The sequence below is a fragment of the Cyprinodon variegatus genome, unplaced genomic scaffold (assembly GCF_000732505.1).
Source record: "Cyprinodon variegatus isolate N-32 unplaced genomic scaffold, C_variegatus-1.0 Scaffold345, whole genome shotgun sequence".
In the NCBI taxonomy this organism is placed as follows: domain Eukaryota; kingdom Metazoa; phylum Chordata; class Actinopteri; order Cyprinodontiformes; family Cyprinodontidae; genus Cyprinodon; species Cyprinodon variegatus.
Window position 1 is genome coordinate 121362 of NW_015150798.1, and position 18382 is coordinate 139743.

The 18382-nt window shown below is 36.4% G+C and overlaps 1 protein-coding gene across 9 annotated transcripts in view; it reads right to left on the reverse strand.

The window, feature by feature from the left end:
• LOC107091628 (ryanodine receptor 1-like) overlaps positions 1 to 18382 on the reverse strand; it is a 101501-nt gene that overhangs the window by 14903 nt on the left and 68216 nt on the right. For 4 of the 9 annotated variants that reach the window (XM_015385659.1, XM_015385661.1, XM_015385666.1 and 1 more), the window contains 20 exons: positions 17542 to 17602; positions 17304 to 17430; positions 15622 to 15730; positions 15447 to 15528; positions 14619 to 14749; positions 14207 to 14527; positions 13756 to 13996; positions 13556 to 13643; positions 11120 to 11212; positions 10730 to 10744; positions 8431 to 8601; positions 8169 to 8228; positions 7430 to 7564; positions 7212 to 7324; positions 7026 to 7122; positions 6576 to 6682; positions 6451 to 6502; positions 6280 to 6360; positions 1544 to 1643; positions 850 to 929 (listed from right to left, as the gene is read on the reverse strand). In XM_015385659.1, the coding sequence (XP_015241145.1) occupies positions 850 to 929; positions 1544 to 1643; positions 6280 to 6360; positions 6451 to 6502; positions 6576 to 6682; positions 7026 to 7122; positions 7212 to 7324; positions 7430 to 7564; positions 8169 to 8228; positions 8431 to 8601; positions 10730 to 10744; positions 11120 to 11212; positions 13556 to 13643; positions 13756 to 13996; positions 14207 to 14527; positions 14619 to 14749; positions 15447 to 15528; positions 15622 to 15730; positions 17304 to 17430; positions 17542 to 17602 (2264 nt within the window). The remainder of the gene's footprint in view (positions 1 to 849; positions 930 to 1543; positions 1644 to 6279; positions 6361 to 6450; positions 6503 to 6575; positions 6683 to 7025; positions 7123 to 7211; positions 7325 to 7429; positions 7565 to 8168; positions 8229 to 8430; positions 8602 to 10729; positions 10745 to 11119; positions 11213 to 13555; positions 13644 to 13755; positions 13997 to 14206; positions 14528 to 14618; positions 14750 to 15446; positions 15529 to 15621; positions 15731 to 17303; positions 17431 to 17541; positions 17603 to 18382) is intronic. The other 5 variants (XM_015385662.1, XM_015385667.1, XM_015385663.1 and 2 more) reach the window with 3 other exon arrangements.

Below are 18382 nucleotides of genomic sequence, written 5' to 3' on the forward strand. Positions count from 1 at the left end.
CACTGTGAGTGAATTAATCAGTTATTGTAGTCATTGTACTTCTTGAGTTAAATTATGGAAATAATTAAGTTTTTGATGATACTCTGATGTACAAACGCACCAACAAAATATAAATGACTGTAAGTCTAAGTAAACAGGTAGATTTAACAAAAGATAAGACGGGAAGTTTATTTAAACTGTTTAACTCAAAAGCTGTTGGTATATTACCGATCATTTTATATCTGTGTTTTAAGAAATCTGAAGACGGAAATGAGAAAAGCTTTCCTCGAGCCAATGCTGACAGCGTCATGTGGGTCTCTGACCACCTCACCCCTTCCTGGGTCTGTCTACTAAATCACCAACCTGTGTTAAACACTATCCAGCCAGGAGACTCTCTTTAATCTATATGCAAGGTAACAGAACTAGGCCTTAGATCCGGTTTTGAATTGGTATTGTTGTAGATGCATGCAGTGCAGTGCAACTTACCACTTTTTTAGAAAAAAAAAGTTTTGCTTTGGCAATAAATGCTGAGTTCTTTTTCTTTTTGCAGGCCCAATGAGCTGGACCCAACCAAACAGTACTTGAGACTTACATTTTTCATAGAAAACCAAGTGCAATTCTACATTCCAAAGCCAGAAGATATATACGACTTGGTAGTGTATTTAACATCTTGTCTTGTATAGTCTCTTTGCTTTCATTCTGTCAGATTTTACACTCGTAACTTAAGAAACTGAGCTTTATACTATATAGCTGTATAAGAACCTGCATGAGAAAACAGAAATCAGAGCTCTAAAAAAACCTTATTGGAAGTTCAAGCACAAAATATATAAAATCTTTATTTTTTGGATTAAATTTCAAAGCTGCATTTACCTGCTGAACATCACTGTTGCCTCCATTGAGGATGGAGATTCCCAGTTTGAGTGTAGAAGAAACCATGACACCAGGTTCACCTGGAATGAGCACAAATGCATTGAGTTAATCTGAGAAAATATTACTTTTCTTGGTTATTATCATTAAAAACTACTAAATAGCTGCTGATTTGGAATAATGCTTAGAGAGCACTGTACAAAAATAAATAAATAATAAAAAAAATTACAACAGTTAGAAATGTATTTCTCTAATCTAATTAGAACCTTTGGAGGGTTCCCACTATAGCAGCAAAACATTTAAATTAACATTTAAATTAGCCATTTCAATCCCTTCCTTGGACACAGATGTATAAAGGCATCCTCCTATAAAGGTTTCTGAAACAATGGGTCACTCTTAATGTATTGGTTAATATTAGTTTGATACCGTAATAGGATGCCAGCTACTTAAGATGTGTAATTCTGAAACGTGTGTGGTACTAAATTTTAAAGTCACCTTCTGGTGACATGAAAAACAAAGTGGAAATTATTAAAAATAACAGCCCTGAAGTGGTAGACTGCATACAATGATGAAGTGTTCACAGCAGGCTGAGGTGGGTAATGAGCAGAGGCAACCATGTTTTCTGAAGAATCGGTAGCTGAAAATTTTATTCAGTCAAAAATGTTAGTAAATGATCCGCCGGCTGTGTGTGAGCTACCTTTACAGGCGCTGATCATTTGCAGCACCATCTCCGCAGCTCCACGGTTGTGCAGACGGGACTGCTGGTACAGAAGCCTCTGTTTCTCCATCTCTTTATCCTGTGAAGCGAAGACAGCAAGAAAAGAGATGTAACCCCGCCAAGACGAATTGCACTGCCCCCCACATTCACACACACTCACACATCCTCATCCTCTGATCTGTTTTATGACTCTTTTTGAACAGGAGGCCTTCCAGCCGAAACTTTATCTAAAAGTATGTGTTGATGGATCTTTTTTAGTAATAATTTTTAATAAATCACTTACTCTTTACTTATGTGAATATTGTCCCTATAAAGCAGTTTATTTATTTGTCTTTTGCAACTTCAAGATAAAATAGATCCATCCATCCATCCATCTTCCTCCGCTTATCCGGGGTCGGGTCGCGGGGGCAGCAGCTTAAGAAGGGAGGCCCAGACTTCCCTCTCCCCAGCCACTTCTAAAATAGATGTCATATAAAATAGCTATTTATATAAATTGCTATGGAAAAATAAAATCTTTGGACTTCTGACATCTGGAAGGTTCCAGGTTCCATTTGCAGCTTCTCATTCTATAAACCTAATGGTATGTATAATGTGATCTAATATGTGAACTTATTTACATCTTGATATGTGTAGCTTAGATTTTAACCATCATCAGCAATGCAAGATCAACCAGTCATTTTAGATCATATTCTAGTATTATTCAGAGCTGCAAACAGAGCTCTTGTGTTAAATATTGTAATTGTAATCTTTGGATCTAACATTTTTACAATCCTGCACGAGGGAAATTATTCTTGCAAATGTTGAAGGGAATTAGTCATATAATTTAATGTAAAATTTTAGCTTTCAGCATTTTTTTTTTATTATTTCATTGTCAAGAGAAACAAATTATGGAAGGATGTATTATGAGATTCCTTTATTAAATAGTTTTGTTTCAGAATCTGATGGATGTTTTTTTTTGTTTTCTTATTAAACTTTTATTAAACTTTTACAGGATAAAGAACTATTTACATTCAAACTACATATTATAATATTTATAAACATATTTTCATAAAGAAGCTGAAAACTTTGCCTCCTATCATAATATATTTTTTAATTTAACAAATTAATGTAACTGGCTTTAAAACTAGCTTAGATAGATCTGAGTTTTATCTGCATGTATAAGGACACACACTTCTCCTCTCTCACGATGTGTATTAGTGATGGAGGCAGTTATTCCAACACATTACATCCACCAGTGGTGCAAACACTCAATGGCAGCAAACACTTTGTCCAAGAGCATAACACACACATCACACAGTCTTTCTGGAAAGCAAAGATAACTGCCTAACAAACACACCATGCAACCTCTGCTTCCAACAGAACAGTTTAGGGCTTTTTTCACTATCTAAATGTTCTTTAACTGCAATATGAAAACACATTATAAGCCTATATGAACATCCATGGCAAATGATGAGAAACTTTAGATTACTTATAGAATGCTGTAGGATGTGTTGCCTTATAATATGATATTTAACATTTTAAATCTAATTTAAAATGTTAAAAAGACATAGAACCCAGCAAAGTATTACCACAGAGTTGTGTGCTAAAGTGTACTATTCTTCACTGGTCCAAGAACCATCCTGTTGACAAAAGAGGTTAACCAGCCTCACCCACGGCATACCATGCATAAAACCCCTCCCAAAGCACACAGAACTACCTCTACCCCTCCCTCCCTCCCTCCACCACCCCACTCCCTCCCTCTGAAGTCTGACATGAATGAAACCAGTGTGTGGACTTTATTCTGGTTACAGAGCTTCTGTTTCCTTATTTGTCTTTTATTGTGAGCGGCTGAAGAGGCAAAGATGAAAGTGGATGTATGCATGTGTGGATGTGTCCGAGTCAGTGGAGACGTGTAAGCCTGCATGAGCGTGTCTGGGCTCGGACTGTGCAGGCTTTTACTGTAGTCCTTGGTGTGCACAGAGAGGGAGGCTTGTTAGCACAGTCCAGTTTACACTAAAAACAAGTATGTTAGTTTTTTCCAGCTGTTAGAACTCAAAGTTGAAGTTTTAGGAAAATATGGGGTGAAAACAGCCAAATAAACAAAAAAGAAGAAGAGGTATTAGTCGGGAAAGGATGGTTAAAGTTAGGTCGTGACTTCCCACAAATGCAAAAAGTCAACTCAAACACATTTCAGTCATTTAAAAAAGTGACTTGTTCATTTTTACCTGATATGTTTTAAGCTATTCAGGTAAGTTATGAAGGACAGCATTACATGTCAGAGTGTGTATCAGGTTCAGAAAGAGAGGCATGTGTCTAGATTTTTTTTTTCTTTTTTTTTACAATGCACTGTCATTAAATGCATTGCTTCTCTTTGACTGGTTGTGCAAACACATCTTGCCTTTGAACTGCTGCCCCTAAAAGTCTTTTAGCATCTTTTGATCTATCAGCGACTATCTTGTGATGTCAAGTTTCCTTAGATGCTATTTACTGTACACTCAAGAGGATTTTAAAAACGATGTGATTTTAGTCCAGGGTGATGATGTTTCGATGAAGAGCCAATTTCTGATAATTTCTGAGCCATCACAAAACTTTAAGAATAAAGGCTAGAAGAAGGGACTCATTAAACCATTGTTAATATTTGCAGAAAAAAAAAACAACCTTTAAAGACACACGCCCTGCAACACAAACTGTTATTACGTGTAGTTTTTTTTTCAGTTCAAAGGTATATAATGCTGCCCTTCAGGAAAAGCATTAATCAGTATAAGATCACAGTTTCCAAGTCTAATATCAGACACAAAACACTGTATGATAAAAGGGAAAATATCATCATAGTTCAACTTATAAATTTTGAAATTAAGAATTATTTAAAAATCCAAATTGGGTTTTCCAGCTTGCTAAAAGGTAATAAGCATTTTTTAAGCAATTTTTTGACAACCCTTGTAGAAACTGAAGGTCAAAGATTGTTTTCTCAGGAAAAAAAACACTCCCTATAATTCACTCAATAAAGGAAAAAAAGCTCTAATTTTATCAGTATTATTCTTCCTATCCATATGTATTGCTTTAGTTTAATTTGACTTGTTTAGGGTCAAACATCATACTAATAATCAGGTGGGTAGCAACTGATTACTCAGTTACATTTATTTCAGTAATATTTAGAAGGAAAAAAGCACTTATAGGAAAAATCTTCCAATACCTCTGACTTTTACCTGAATAACATTTGAAGTACTGCTATTTATACTTGAGTACATGTTCTGGCTACTCTATTCACAGTGAATAAGTTGAGATATTCAAGGATCAGCATATCATACAGTACTGACATTGTTCGGTGAAGTTCTTAACCCTTTAACTGATATTGAAAAATATAAATTTGGAAAAGTTTTTCCTCTACAGGGAGTTTTTATTTTGTAATCATATCCTTTATTTGCATTTTTGAGAACTGGAAATACCCGATCTTGCACATGAAGTGCTTCTGATGAGTAATTTCTACACATTAAATAGGATGTGATGTTCAGCCAGTACTCAGTACTTGAGCCGCCGTTTTATTAAATATTTTTTTACTCTTATTTGAGTAATTTCTTAAAAGACTACTTTTTACTTTCACTTGAGAAACATATTCCTGAAGTGGTTCTACTCTTACTTAGCACAATTTGAAGGTACTCTACCCACTTCTGCTAATAACTGCTGAAAGCTGATTTACGTAGCTTCAGTAACTAAACAGAGGGTTTCCAAAGAATACGGTTTTGAGATTTACAACATTACGCAGAAGTTAGGTTATTCTTGTAATGGATCCCTGCAGGATCCCAATGTCTGCATGAATTTTAGAGTTTTAATTACAGCTTTGTCACTGATACGGACAGACTTAGCTTAACAAAGATATTTTAACTCCAAAGGTGACTTTTGTGTTAATTCTTATGTCTACTGCTCTCAGATAACATTTCTAGACTTCATCTTTGTGGATGAATTGCCTTTCGTACTTTTGATTGATTGATTGATTGATTGATTGATTGATTGATTGATTGATTGATTGATTGATTGATTGATTGATTGATTGATTGATTGATTGATCTCAAATAGTCAAAGAAGAAGAATGAGCCAAAGGAGGTAAAAGGGTGCATGGAATATATAAACTTTATACAGCGTGTCCACAGATGACAGCTTTTTTTTTTATATATATATATATAAAGTTTGTTCTGTTTATTATAATGTTAAATCAGGCCTGGAGGCTTTGAAATCACCACTTTTGTATCTTTGGAGGCCTTTGTATAATATACTAATGCCTGAGTTACGCTTTTCATTGTGAAGGACATGGAAGAGTTTTAAAAATGACAACATGGCTTTTAATACAGTATTATTATAGTATGCTGACCGACTTAGAAACTGTGATTTTTAAAGTCAAACTACTAGCAAAAACGTAGAGCTTTGTTTCGCTGTGGGCTTGTCTGCGGTTGTCTTTAGCTGCACCATCTCTCTGCACTCAAGTCATGCAATCCAGGAACATTTTGAATCCACAACATCAATCCTGCTGGTGGTCCAGCAAAGGCATGCACAGGTCAGTCCACCACTGCAGGAAGTAGACGAGTGGTGTGAGTGAACGAAGGAGAAAAAGGGCGATATGCTGTGGTAAGAGTTGGGTGGGGGGGGTGTGCTCAGTGTGATGTCACGGTGTGGCCACTCGGTGAGTGGGGAGCTGCTTCTCCGCTGACTCCCCTGTCTCCCCTCCCCTGGTCCCCCCATACCATCTCTGTCTGCCGCACCTCAAAGGCTGGCTCCTCCCCCTCCTGTTCTCCCCCTTCGTCCTCCTCACCAATGTGGCAGCTCTGAAGGAAGAACAGAAAAAAATCAGACCAATTCTTGTTGTTTTCTCAAAAAAAACAGGGAAGATTTCATGATATGATCTGGAAACATACCTTTGCCATAATATCAGCATAAGACATGTAAAGATGGTCAACTTCAAGCTTCCTGCAATGAGATAACAATTAACAAAAATAAGTACTGATCCCATTTATAGGTAAAAGCTGCAGTCCGCTCTTACGTTTTTTCTGTAAGAGCTGTTCGACTGAAGTGCAGAATCAGCTGGTGAAGGGGATCAGGCTTAGTCTCCGTTTCTTCCTCTTCCTCCTCCTCTTCCTCCAGGGCTTTCTAGTTGATGGAAATATTACTGTGCATGAGATATCTTCATATGCATCCAAATAAGAGCTGGACTTGGATTTGGTTTGCTTTTGTTTTGCTAAACACATGCAGCCTTTTCTTAACATTCATTTCACGACTATTTCTTTTGGATAAATATGCCCAAGGTTATTTATCCTTCTTTAATTTATTTTAGAGATAACTATTCATTAATCTAAAAACATATCTAATATCATATTGTTTTAAAAACCTAATATATAAAAGCAGTTTTCTTTGCAGAGGATTCTTAAATAATACCTTAAATAATTGGCTGTAGGTGAAAATGAACATGTAGTCGCTAAGAGATGTTACTTACTGACAGGTCATCAATCATCTTGTCTTCAAATGAGTAGCCTTCAGTTTCTAACCAGTTGCGCTTGTAGGCATTCAAGAACATGTTGATGGCTCTGTGCCTGTGAGAGCAGAGGGTTGTTAATCTACGCAGAGATGGAATAAAATGTTAATATTCATTATTTCTAATTGGAATGACGGAATTCATTACGTTGGGATGTTGTAGAGAGGAGTCATCCTGAAACAGGCCACCACTGCCCTGCGGCGCTGCTTGGAGAGCAGCTTGTGCCATACCATTTTCTTGGACTTAAAAGGATGCTCAGTCTAAAGCATAAAGGCATAAACTTTCTGTTTATCACATTTCCTGTATTATCTTTCTCCACAAAGTTTCTACACCTTTAGTTTACTTCAGACTGAAGCAACACTCACCACCTCGATGTGGTAAAGGACAGCTGAGACCTCCTGTACCCTTTTCACCACCTTCTCAGGATCTTCTGCATCTTCAGCCTTTCCGGACATCTCCTTGTAAAGAGCCATCTGCCAACGCATAGCTGGATCCTCCACCTGAACGCAAACATGATGACAAGCAATAGATGCTAGTCCAGAAATTTCATTTAGATTTATGATTGCTTCTGTCTTGTTTGCATTTCACATGCTGCCTCAGCTTTTAGCCACAGTGTACATATTTTTAAGAGGGTCGATGTTGTGTATGTTTTTGGACCATTGCAGAAGCGTCATGTCAGCCTGCTTTTCCTTTTCCAAAACCATCCCTAATGTTTGTCAATGTCATGTTATCATGGCAAAGCTTTAAATACTCCAACCGTCTGCTGTTGGTTTTTTAGGTACAATTCAGCATAATAATGATAATACATACATTTTACGGCATTGTTTTCAGGAACCATGATCATAATTATAATGTGTGCAATTAACTTTTACTCTATCTGCATAATTGGGATAAATTGTTCTATATACTGTATATCTATACTGTATATGAATATGAGATGGTTACAAACTCTTAAAATCACAAACTGACAGAATATACATAAAGAATTACAATAAAGTAAATTATTAAGGACAATGGATTTTTTTAGAACATGTATCATCTTAAAAAATGATTCTGGGAAACAAATTGTTGAAAGCCACCATAACAATGAAAAAGTCTGCTCACCTTGCCTTGCAGATGCAGGTTGTTTTGCAAGAATTCCCTCACTTCTTCATCTGTGTCTTTCTACAATACAGAATATAGGAGAACATTTGAACATTTCATCACTGAATAAAAGCACACTGACCCACGTCCTTTGGAACCTCTATGATTGGACGGCACATATTTACTCTACAAAGTAAAATTACTTAAAAACCCAGATCTCCACTGTTACAGTAGGTTTTAAAAAGGTAGGTAAAATAAGTTATCATGTCTGTGGGCCCAGTACCAGCGAGTATCTGATCTTAGCCAGATTTATGAGCTCCTGGTCTGCAGGAGAGCACATGTTGAGTCCGATGGGGAGCATCTTCTTTAACGCGGCCACAATCAGGGAGGTCTGCACAGAGTAGCGATCTCCTCGTCTCTTCTTCTTGCTACGTTCCTGCTCTGAGCCTCCAGACTGAAACAAGCAGCAGATTAAAATTAGTTCAATAGAAATCAGACAGAACAATTTTTAGAAAATGAATTTCGGAAAAATAAATAAGCTAGATCCAAATTGTTAACATAAAACAGGACAAAGTGAGGGAATGATAAAAATAAAAATACTAAGAAACAACATGCAAACAGAGTGAATCAACAAGTGTAAAGAATTATCAGTCAAGTGAAAATGTGAAATAAAGTTTTTTTCTGTTAACATCAGCTTTTCTGGTCCCCATCTGCTGAACACGGAGTAGGATTTTTGCTAATTGAGCTACGGCCCATTTTCCTATGGCCCACTGCTCCCAGACAACTGTCTGGTCTCACTTTCTGACTCCAGGCAGAACTCTAAGCAGAACTTTATGTTCTTTAAACAACACTTTCTGACTCTAATAAGAGGCTTTGTTCAGCAACTGTATAAAAATCTGTAATAAAATGATTAGATGATGAATTATTAAACAGTTTTAATGGGGTCAATGACCATGAGAAGAAGTGATGAGTCCAGTTAGTTAATGTAAGGACAGCTGAGATAGCTTTGGTTTCCCATTACAGATACGCCTACTGAGAGATGCTGCAGAATGATCCGAACACATCTAAAGAAAAGCTAATCTGTATCAGTGCAAGCAGGTAGTCAGCACAAAGTTAATATAAAAACTGAAAAGAGAAGAGTCCTCCGACGCAGGAATCTTAACCACAATGCTGTAGAAAAAACAAATAAAAGCGTCAGGGACAGAAATTTAGAAAGCTCCACAGCTCAATCCGACAGGGACGATCTAAAGGCAAGGTGTTTATTGATCAAACATAAACATCTCAGGTGATGACGCTCGGCCGCAGGAGAGCAAAACAACTCAGCTGCTGAACCGCGCACCATGAAACCTCTCAGGCCACTACGATCTACAGCAAATGAGTTTCATTAAGCCTCTCAGGGCCCCAATTCACACAGACACACAACATGGAGATAGCACTTCCAATAAAAATAAAAATGCTTCATTATATTCTGAGTGATCTTAAACACCAGACTGTCATCTTCTTCTTTTAGAAGGTTGAACTTTAGGTTGTGACTGATGTGCAAAGACAAAGTTTGAATGAGAGGAACTAACAGACACATTATTAAGGAATAATTATTTCAGTGTGAACAGATTATGTGCATTACTTGAATATGTGAAAGAGGATAAGATATACTGCAGAGCTGTTTATAAGTTTAAAGATGGTGATTGATACTAAAGAGCATTTTTTTTTACTTTACATGAAGAGGTTTGTGCGATAAGAGGCATTGGTCCCAAAAAAGATGAGCCTAACAAACAATAGTTTTTTTTTTACGATGTATTGAAAGAATACGTTTATGGTTAGAAATCTAGAAATAACGAAGAAATCTTATATTAATTGTATTAACCCTTAATCTGAGCAGGTATCTAAGATAAATTGCCAATGGAATGAGTATTTTGCTCTTAAATTAAGATAATCAGATAATATGCACTTGAAATGGCTTCTTTAAATTCTCCTTAGGTGTGAGTGTGTGGGTGAATGGTTGTTTGACTCTGTGTTGCCCTGCCATGGACTGGCGACTTGTCCAGGGTGTTCCACGCCTCTCGCCCATAGACAGTTGGACATAGGAACCAGCAACCCTTGTGACCCCACTTGGGATTAAGCGTGCCAGAAAATGGATGGATGGATGGATTGATGCACTTAAAATGAGACAATGTAATTCATCCATCCATCCATTTTCTGACACGCTTAATCCCAAGTGGGGTCGCGAGGGGTGCTGGTGCCTATGTCCAACTGTCTGTCCAACAACGTAATTAAAATGGAAACTAGTGGATCTTGAATTTGATGAAAATATGTGCAAATAATAGCGGTCTATTTCTGGCTGGTTTTGCCGCTGTGATCCTTGCCTGGATCCTTATCACAGCCTTTTACATTTAACTTATTGACAGTTTGGTGAATAACATCAGCTTCTGATTTTACCCAAAGTTGTGCAGAGTCCTCAAAATAAACATGTTTACAATCCTCTTCATGTGCATGTATTTGTGTAAATACTGGGGTCCAACAGAGAGCTCAAAGTCAGGGTGCCATGCGATCAGCACAGCGCTCGTGCACAAACACAATCTAACCTCTCCATCTCCAGCCTAGTGACCCAGCGTCCAACCACCGACACAGGATATATGGAGAAAACACAGTTAGCATCACCGCTCACTCAACACTGTTCTACCACTTAGATCATCCTGGAAAAGCATGTGTCAGATTAGGTTAACATTTTTATAACACTATGAATGTACAGTTAACAACATAACAATCAGTGATGTTCTGAATAACTTACAAAAAAACAGTTAATGGCTATTTTAAAAGTATACAACTATAAATGGATTGCTTTTAAATCATTCCCTTTTTGGAGTGGCTGCCGTTAGTGATACGTTAATTAATAGTTTAGTTTCTTAATGTGTTATGTCTCATTATGTGGTGGATGAAACATATGAAGAACAGACAATGATTTATTTTTTTACCTTGGTCATTTTACTCTTACTGTCAGCAGTGAGGAATGACATGTTGTTGATCTCATTCATCACCACAAAGTTCTGCTCCTCCCTCTTAAAGTTCTGGAACACAGGATGAACACAGAGCCATGTTTAGATTCCTGTCTTCTAAATGATCTACTTCATCAAAGCGAAAAAAAAAAAAAAAAAAAATTGTTAATTCTGCTTTTATATTTGTTTAAATGTCTCAAAAATACTGAAGTTACAGCCAATGGTTATTATCACAGGGAAAACCATTTCTATTAAAGGTTATGTACATGTAAATGCAGAGGTAAATTTCTCCNGACAGTTCAAAGCACTTTACATGAATTAAACAACAAAAAATAAAATAAAAGCAGAGTAAAACCAAGTAAAGATTAAAAAACACGATAACAGCAGGTAGCAAAGCAAATAAAAGAGTTGGACCACTAACCTAAACTAGTGAAACCTTCATTACCAGTTTAACTTTTATTATCAAGGTCAGCTCTAAACAAATTGGTTTGTAACTTTGAATTTAAATAGCTTAGGCTTTCAGCACTTTTACAGTCAGTTTGTTCCAGACCAGTGGAGCCTAGGAAATAAATGTTGCTTCTCCATGTTTGGTTCTTGTTCTGGGTGGACAGAGTCGACTGGAACTAGAAGACCTCAGTGGTCTGGGAGGTTGTTACACTGACAACAAATTTGTTCTGTATTGAGGTGCTGATCCATTCAGTGATTTATAGACTAACAGAAGAATTTTAAAGTCTATTCTCTGAGCTACAGGGAGCCAGCGGAAGGACTTCAGAACACGGGCGGCAGCGTTTTGGATCAGCTGTCTGATGGACTTTTTAGGGAAACCTGTGAAGACACTGTTGCAGTAGTTAATTCTACTAAAGATAAATGCATAAGTGAGTTTCTCTAGATCCTGCTTGAACAATAGTCCAATTGTAAAGCTAATTGTACATTTTCTTGAAATGATATGTGTTTTGATTTGGCATTATATAAACAAACTGAATTGAATTAAATATTCATTTAATCCTGGAGATGTTCTCCATGTGATAAAAGGCTGACTTAGAAACTGCTTTAATGTGTTTTATGTATTCCATATAAATCAATGACACCTTATTTAAATACCAGAAGTTTGTGTCAGAATAATTTGCTTGTAGAGTTTTCTAAAGATCAAACTATTGTTTTATAACAGAGCCCACATTACCAAACTTTTAGCATCTCTTTATTATACACTTATTTCTATATATATATATATATATATATATATATATATATATATATATATATATACATACATACCATATATAGTCAATACATACATAGTCTCTCTACACAATTAAATATATGTTTATATCCTGTATTTTGTATTTGTGACATCGTAATGACAATATGAATTCTTTTCAAGTCTATTCCATTCGATATAAATTTTTGGACACCTACAGTTGAGGTTGCTAATTAATTTAAATTAATTTGAATTGTTTGAAGAAAATTTCTTGACATTGTCCAATTTATTTTGATTTTTCAAGGTTAAGAAAAGTCAAACCACATTAGAGCAGACATTCATATTATATATATTCTTAAAAACTATGAAAGAGACCCAAACCTCCTTTAGCAGAGCAACATGTGTTGTTCTCATATTGTAAACTGTTGACTGGAAACAAAGGTCATGTTCTTGTCATTATATTGGCACTGATGTCTAGCTTAATTATTCATCTTATTCACCTGTCTAACTCTGCCCAGTTTCTCATTACTGCTCATCTGAACCACCTGCTCCTGCCTCTATTTAGGCCGCTTGAATCTAGTCATCAGGGCCTGATGATTTCTCTTGGTCCAGTAGTGAGATTTTTTTTTTGCGTACCTTAATGTTTCTGATTACCTGAACCTGTTCTGCCTCTCAACCACTGAGCCTTCCTGTTCCCGTCTGATCTGTTTGCCTGACCTGGCTTCGGACTCATGAACCTCTTAGTCTGCCTGTTCCTGTTCTGATCTGTTTGCCAGACTTGGCTTCAGACTAATGGACCTCTGAGTCTGCAAGTTCCTGTTCTGATCTGTTTGCCTGACCTGTCTTTGGATACCTACTTGTTCTCTGTTCTCCAAGGCTGCAGTATCTGGGACACTCTGGGCAGCAGCTGGATCATACCTTGTTCTCTGGGCACGGACTGAACTTGTAAACTGGGTTAGTGACTCATGTTCATAACCCTCCTCTGTTAGATTCACATGGTCACTAACCAGTGTTTCCTTTCTGTAGAGTTTCCTGTGATGGACACCCTAACAGCCGCTACTGCAGATTCACAGTTTGATTTGATAATAAACGCCTTTTGAGTAATCCCACTGTCTGTCTTGCTTAATACTGGGTCCTTCTGTTCTTAGTCTTGACAGGTCTGTAGCTGATAGAAAAATGATTACGACAGAAAAACATAAAAGATGGTGAACCCATACATGTGATTTGGACCAAAAGATGAAGACCTCTCCCACCATCCGGAAAAGTTCTTCTGCATCTGGGTCTGGACAGGTCAGCCACCTTGCCCTTTGGACAAACACAACAAAAACTGATCATGGATGGTGGAAACAAAAACAAGTCTGACCAAATTAATTCTAAGAAACCCAGCATTATTCTCTGTGTTTATTGAGGTGCTAACCTGTTATTGTCCACGTAGCGGATGAGCAAAGGGTAAAGGGCATACATATCTCGGCATAGCACAGCGAACTCATCTCGGATGGTGCCGTTCTCACTGTCCACTTCTGCTTTGCCCTCCATGCGTAGATGCTCTTCCTCTGCCACCACTTTTCCTGCTCGCTTCTTCAGTTTTTCCATGGTGGGAATGAAGTGGGATTTAAGCATCTCTGGTTTAGCCCTGCTGACGATGGGCTGTGCAAAAACTGATAAAACATAATTAAATATTATCAACAGACACTGGAATGACCAAAAAGATGAGCAAATAAGTAGTTTCAATAATAGAAACTAACTTATTTTATCATCTAAAGATTAAACCTATTCTTATAAATAAAATGGTTCAAAAACCAAATGCATAGATTAATTTCATGGATATAATTGGTTTATAAAAATCCTATTTTTTATAGCTCACTGACCTGCTAATCTTTTCATCCAGGAGGCCTCATCAATGCCCAGGTTGTTAACCACAATCTTCATGATGCTACCTAAAAGCTGGTTGAGCTGCTCGGAGGTAACAGCGGTGCAGAGCTGGCCCTCCTGCTCTGGGAAGTTTTCTGGGCCCCTTTCCCACCAACGTGGAAGGTAATTACAAAGCATGGGCAGGGTGATTTCAATTACATGGGGCATTTCTGTGTAGCGAGCTCCTGATTCTGACAGGTCATGGATTTCTTTCATCAGAACGTCCAGCTCTGGGATGTCCGTGCACAGCTCTTCAACTTGATTGGGTAGTCCCAAAACTAATGAGGAACAAAGTGGAAGCATGTGGTTTCTTTTAAAGGAAACATATAAGATTAAATGTACAAGAAAACCAAAAAGAGAACAACTAACTGGTTCTTTCTCTTGGAGTCTTGGTTGTGTAAACAGAGAAGCTGTTGAATTCATTCAGTGCTGGTTCCAGGAAGGCGACTGGCATAGCTGCTGCTAAATGTGCTAAACACTCTCCCAGAGCTGGTCGCTGTCTGCAGAACAAGGAGATGTCAAATTTTTGGAGATCCACAAATGTAGTCAAAATCTATCTTGTTATAAATCCTCCATCTGTAGCAGCTAATGGTAAAACCTTTGCTAATTACCAGTTGCTGACTAGACAAAAAAGAAAAAAAAGGATATTTATCAAACCTTTTTTTTCCTTAAATGAAAGCAAAATAACTGATATCAATCTTTAAAATACTAAGATAAGAAAAACACAAAGGTTAGCACAATTCAAATATACCAGCTTCTTGTCAGGAACTGGCCGCAGTCTCCATATGAGTAATACCATAAATGAAATCTATCATTGAAAATGAAAATGCTTATTTGAGCTATCAAATAGCGATGTAAGCAGTTTACTGCAGTTAGGAAATACTGGCAAAAATATTCTGGCAGCTGCTAAAAGCTCTGAGCCCTTGTTGAGATCATGAATATGGCGCAATTTAGAACATCCTTAAAACTAAGAAAGAAAGTTTTCAACTTCTCTGGAAAGAAGTGATCAGGTCTCAGGTTTTGAGAATAAATCCATCAGTTTTTAGGTCAACTTTAAGAAGCAATGTTTTTTTTTTTTTTTTAAAAAAAAGCCTGACAATGCTAACATTAGCTGTTTTTAAATGCATCAAGCCATGTTCATGACTTTTTTACAATAGCCATCTCTTTTTACTTGCTTAAGTCCAACAGGATACTTACTTCTCTACATGTGGAGTCTTAACAGTCCCCAAAGAGTATATGCTGCACATCAAACGATAGCAGGATATTTGCAGATCATCCACTATGAAGTGAATTAAAAGAGGGATTGTGTTGGTTTGGAGTAAGGTATTTGTGAAACAATAGACCAGCAAAAAACACTTTAACTTCAACTCACAAATGACATCATCTCCAAACTGGTGTTGGGCAATATGGTCAAACAGCGAAGTGAGGACGGGCAGTAAGGCGTTTGTGGTGTAGTTGATGTTCTGTGACACACCTTTAACCTGAATAAACATGTAGGCAAATTAAATGAAATTATTGAAACTTTACAATGTAATCCAAAATAAAATGCAAACATTTCCATTCTGAGGAATAATCGCTTTTATATGAAGTTTTAGACTTGTTTTAGCACAAGCACCTAAAGTAATGAAACAAGATAAGTTCATCTGTATAGCACAATTCAGTATAGTGACAGTTCAAAGCACTTTACATGAATTAAACAACAAAAAATAAAATAAAAGCAGAGTAAAACCAAGTAAAGATTAAAAAACACGATAACAGCAGGTAGCAAAGCAAATAAAAGAGTTGGACCACTAACCTAAACTAGTGAAACCTTCATTACCAGTTTATATATATATTTATATATATATATATTGTATAAATATTCTAAAGTTTATGTATTTGTCTTATTATTTTTTAATATTGTTTTAGTTCTGATTCGTGGCTTTTAATTGCAGTTTTTTTTTTTTAGTTGGATTTTTTTTGGCATCTGTGTTTTTGTTTTCTGTGAAAAATTAAAGCACTACGTTCTGTAATTAGTGATGTGATCCAACATATACTTTTAGTAAAAATTTATTATTTTTTAAAAGTAATTGGTCTGAGAAGAAATAGAAATTTGCAGAGCTGCTTTTGATTCATTTTTTTTTTTTAAGAGAATAGTACTTATTCTTGAAAATAGGTTTTCACGTAACAAAAGGTTTAATTTAGGGTTAGGATTTTAATGCAATAATTTTGATTCATTATTCGTCAAGATTTTAACATGTAAATGAATGTTCGAACTACTGAAGAAGTACAGTACTTTTAAAAGAAATTGGATAAAATATCAAAGGTTTCTAAAAGCAAAAGCTAAGTAAATATATCTTTCAACCAATCTGATGGTTGAATAACCATAAAATAATGCATAAAAACACTAATATTTTTATAAATTCAATAATTTAGGAACAAAAAGTGTTTTTGAACTGAAAAGGTGTTTTGCTGATGTATGGTTTTGATTAAAATCCAATTAATTGTGATTAATTACAGAACCTGTCATTTAACTACACTAAACCTTTTAATCTCATCCCACTACTGGTTTTATTTTATGTGAAGTTACGGATGGGTGCCTTGTGTTTCAGTCCATTGAACCCATCAGTCTATTCTCTGAGACATTTTATGAAGCCCTAAATGGCTACTCAATCCTCAGGTTTTAAATCCATCAAAAACCTGAATGAAATCTCAAATGTTGTTTTTTAAGGAAAACAAGCAGAATTAATTAATCCAATTTCGTCTTAGACAAGAATACATGTTTACCAGTCCTAGCAGCTGTGAACCTTAATGCAGGGCAGATGGGAAGAAGTTTACAGAAACCATTTTCTACAACTAAATTAGTCAAAGTACAATTCAATCTTTAAGTAATAATTTTAGGTAAAGTAGGATTTCCCCACTTTTCGTTTACTGTTAAAATTTAGTTTTCTTACAGGGTTTATTTAGAGTAGAAATGTGTCCAGTAGAAATTAAAGCTATTCTGGCTTCGTAGATTTGCTCGATTCTAAACACATCACTGAAATGTTGTGTTTTATGAGTAAACATGTGTCTGACCTGGGTTTTACTAGACACTTTGCCCAGTTTTAGATTTTCCACCATCTTTTCAATGTCATCCGCGGCACTCTCAAAGAACTGGCGTAGGATAGCTTTCACAATTTCAGGGCCTGACTTCATAACAGTCCTGAAAAGAAAAACTGATTAAGGAAGGGTCAAAACAGAGCGATACTTTCAGGTGTTGTGCCTCTTGTCTGTCATGATGACATGATGACGGTGTGTTAGGATGGTGAATTACCTGGCGTCCAGGGACCGTGAGAGGATGTGCAGACAGTTTACCACTGCAGGAGCATCCGTTCCTGTAAACAGCACACAGACAATGGTCTGTCATTGCTATCGTTCTGTACGACTCCATCCCATACAAAAGATCAAACAGTTAGATATGCCAAATTTCTGATTAGTAATACAAAAAATATTGTTTAAGAGTTTTTGAAAAACAACACAGAATTATTTTGCAAATCACAGCGGGTTAGAAAACCATAAAAAAATGTACACTTCCATTAAAAAATCATTATATTCTTTAAAAGCTTTTTAAAATATGCATCTGTCCCTTTATTCATGTCGTTAAATGTTTTATATGCTTAGTAAAAAAAATCCTAGGTTCATTATAAAATAAAAGTGCTCTTCAAAATAAGCTAGAAAAAATGGCAGATGCAGGTGGGAAAAAGATGACACATGTCCAGAAAGTCTGGAGAATTATCAATAAAGACTGTTAACAAATTCCAGAAGTCCAGTCAGATATAAAAAATGTAAAATACCACAAAAAGTCTATTGTTTAGATCACTGACTTAATTAAAAATGAATTTTCGAGACGCATGGTGGTGAGGCGGAAGAGAATGAGAATACAGCATCTATTGGCTCTAAAAGCAAGGCTGGCAACACATCACAGGGCTGCAGAGCAATATCAGTTTGAGAAACCTGATTTTTTTAAACTCTTTTTTCTGACAAATGGCTTCAAAGCTAAAAAAAGGCACATTTTAACAAGACTGCAGAAAACACAGAGGCCAAGCAGCAGCTGAGCTGAAGAGAGAGAAGCATTAGACAGAAGAGTCCGTGAGGTTGGAGGAAATGACAGCATG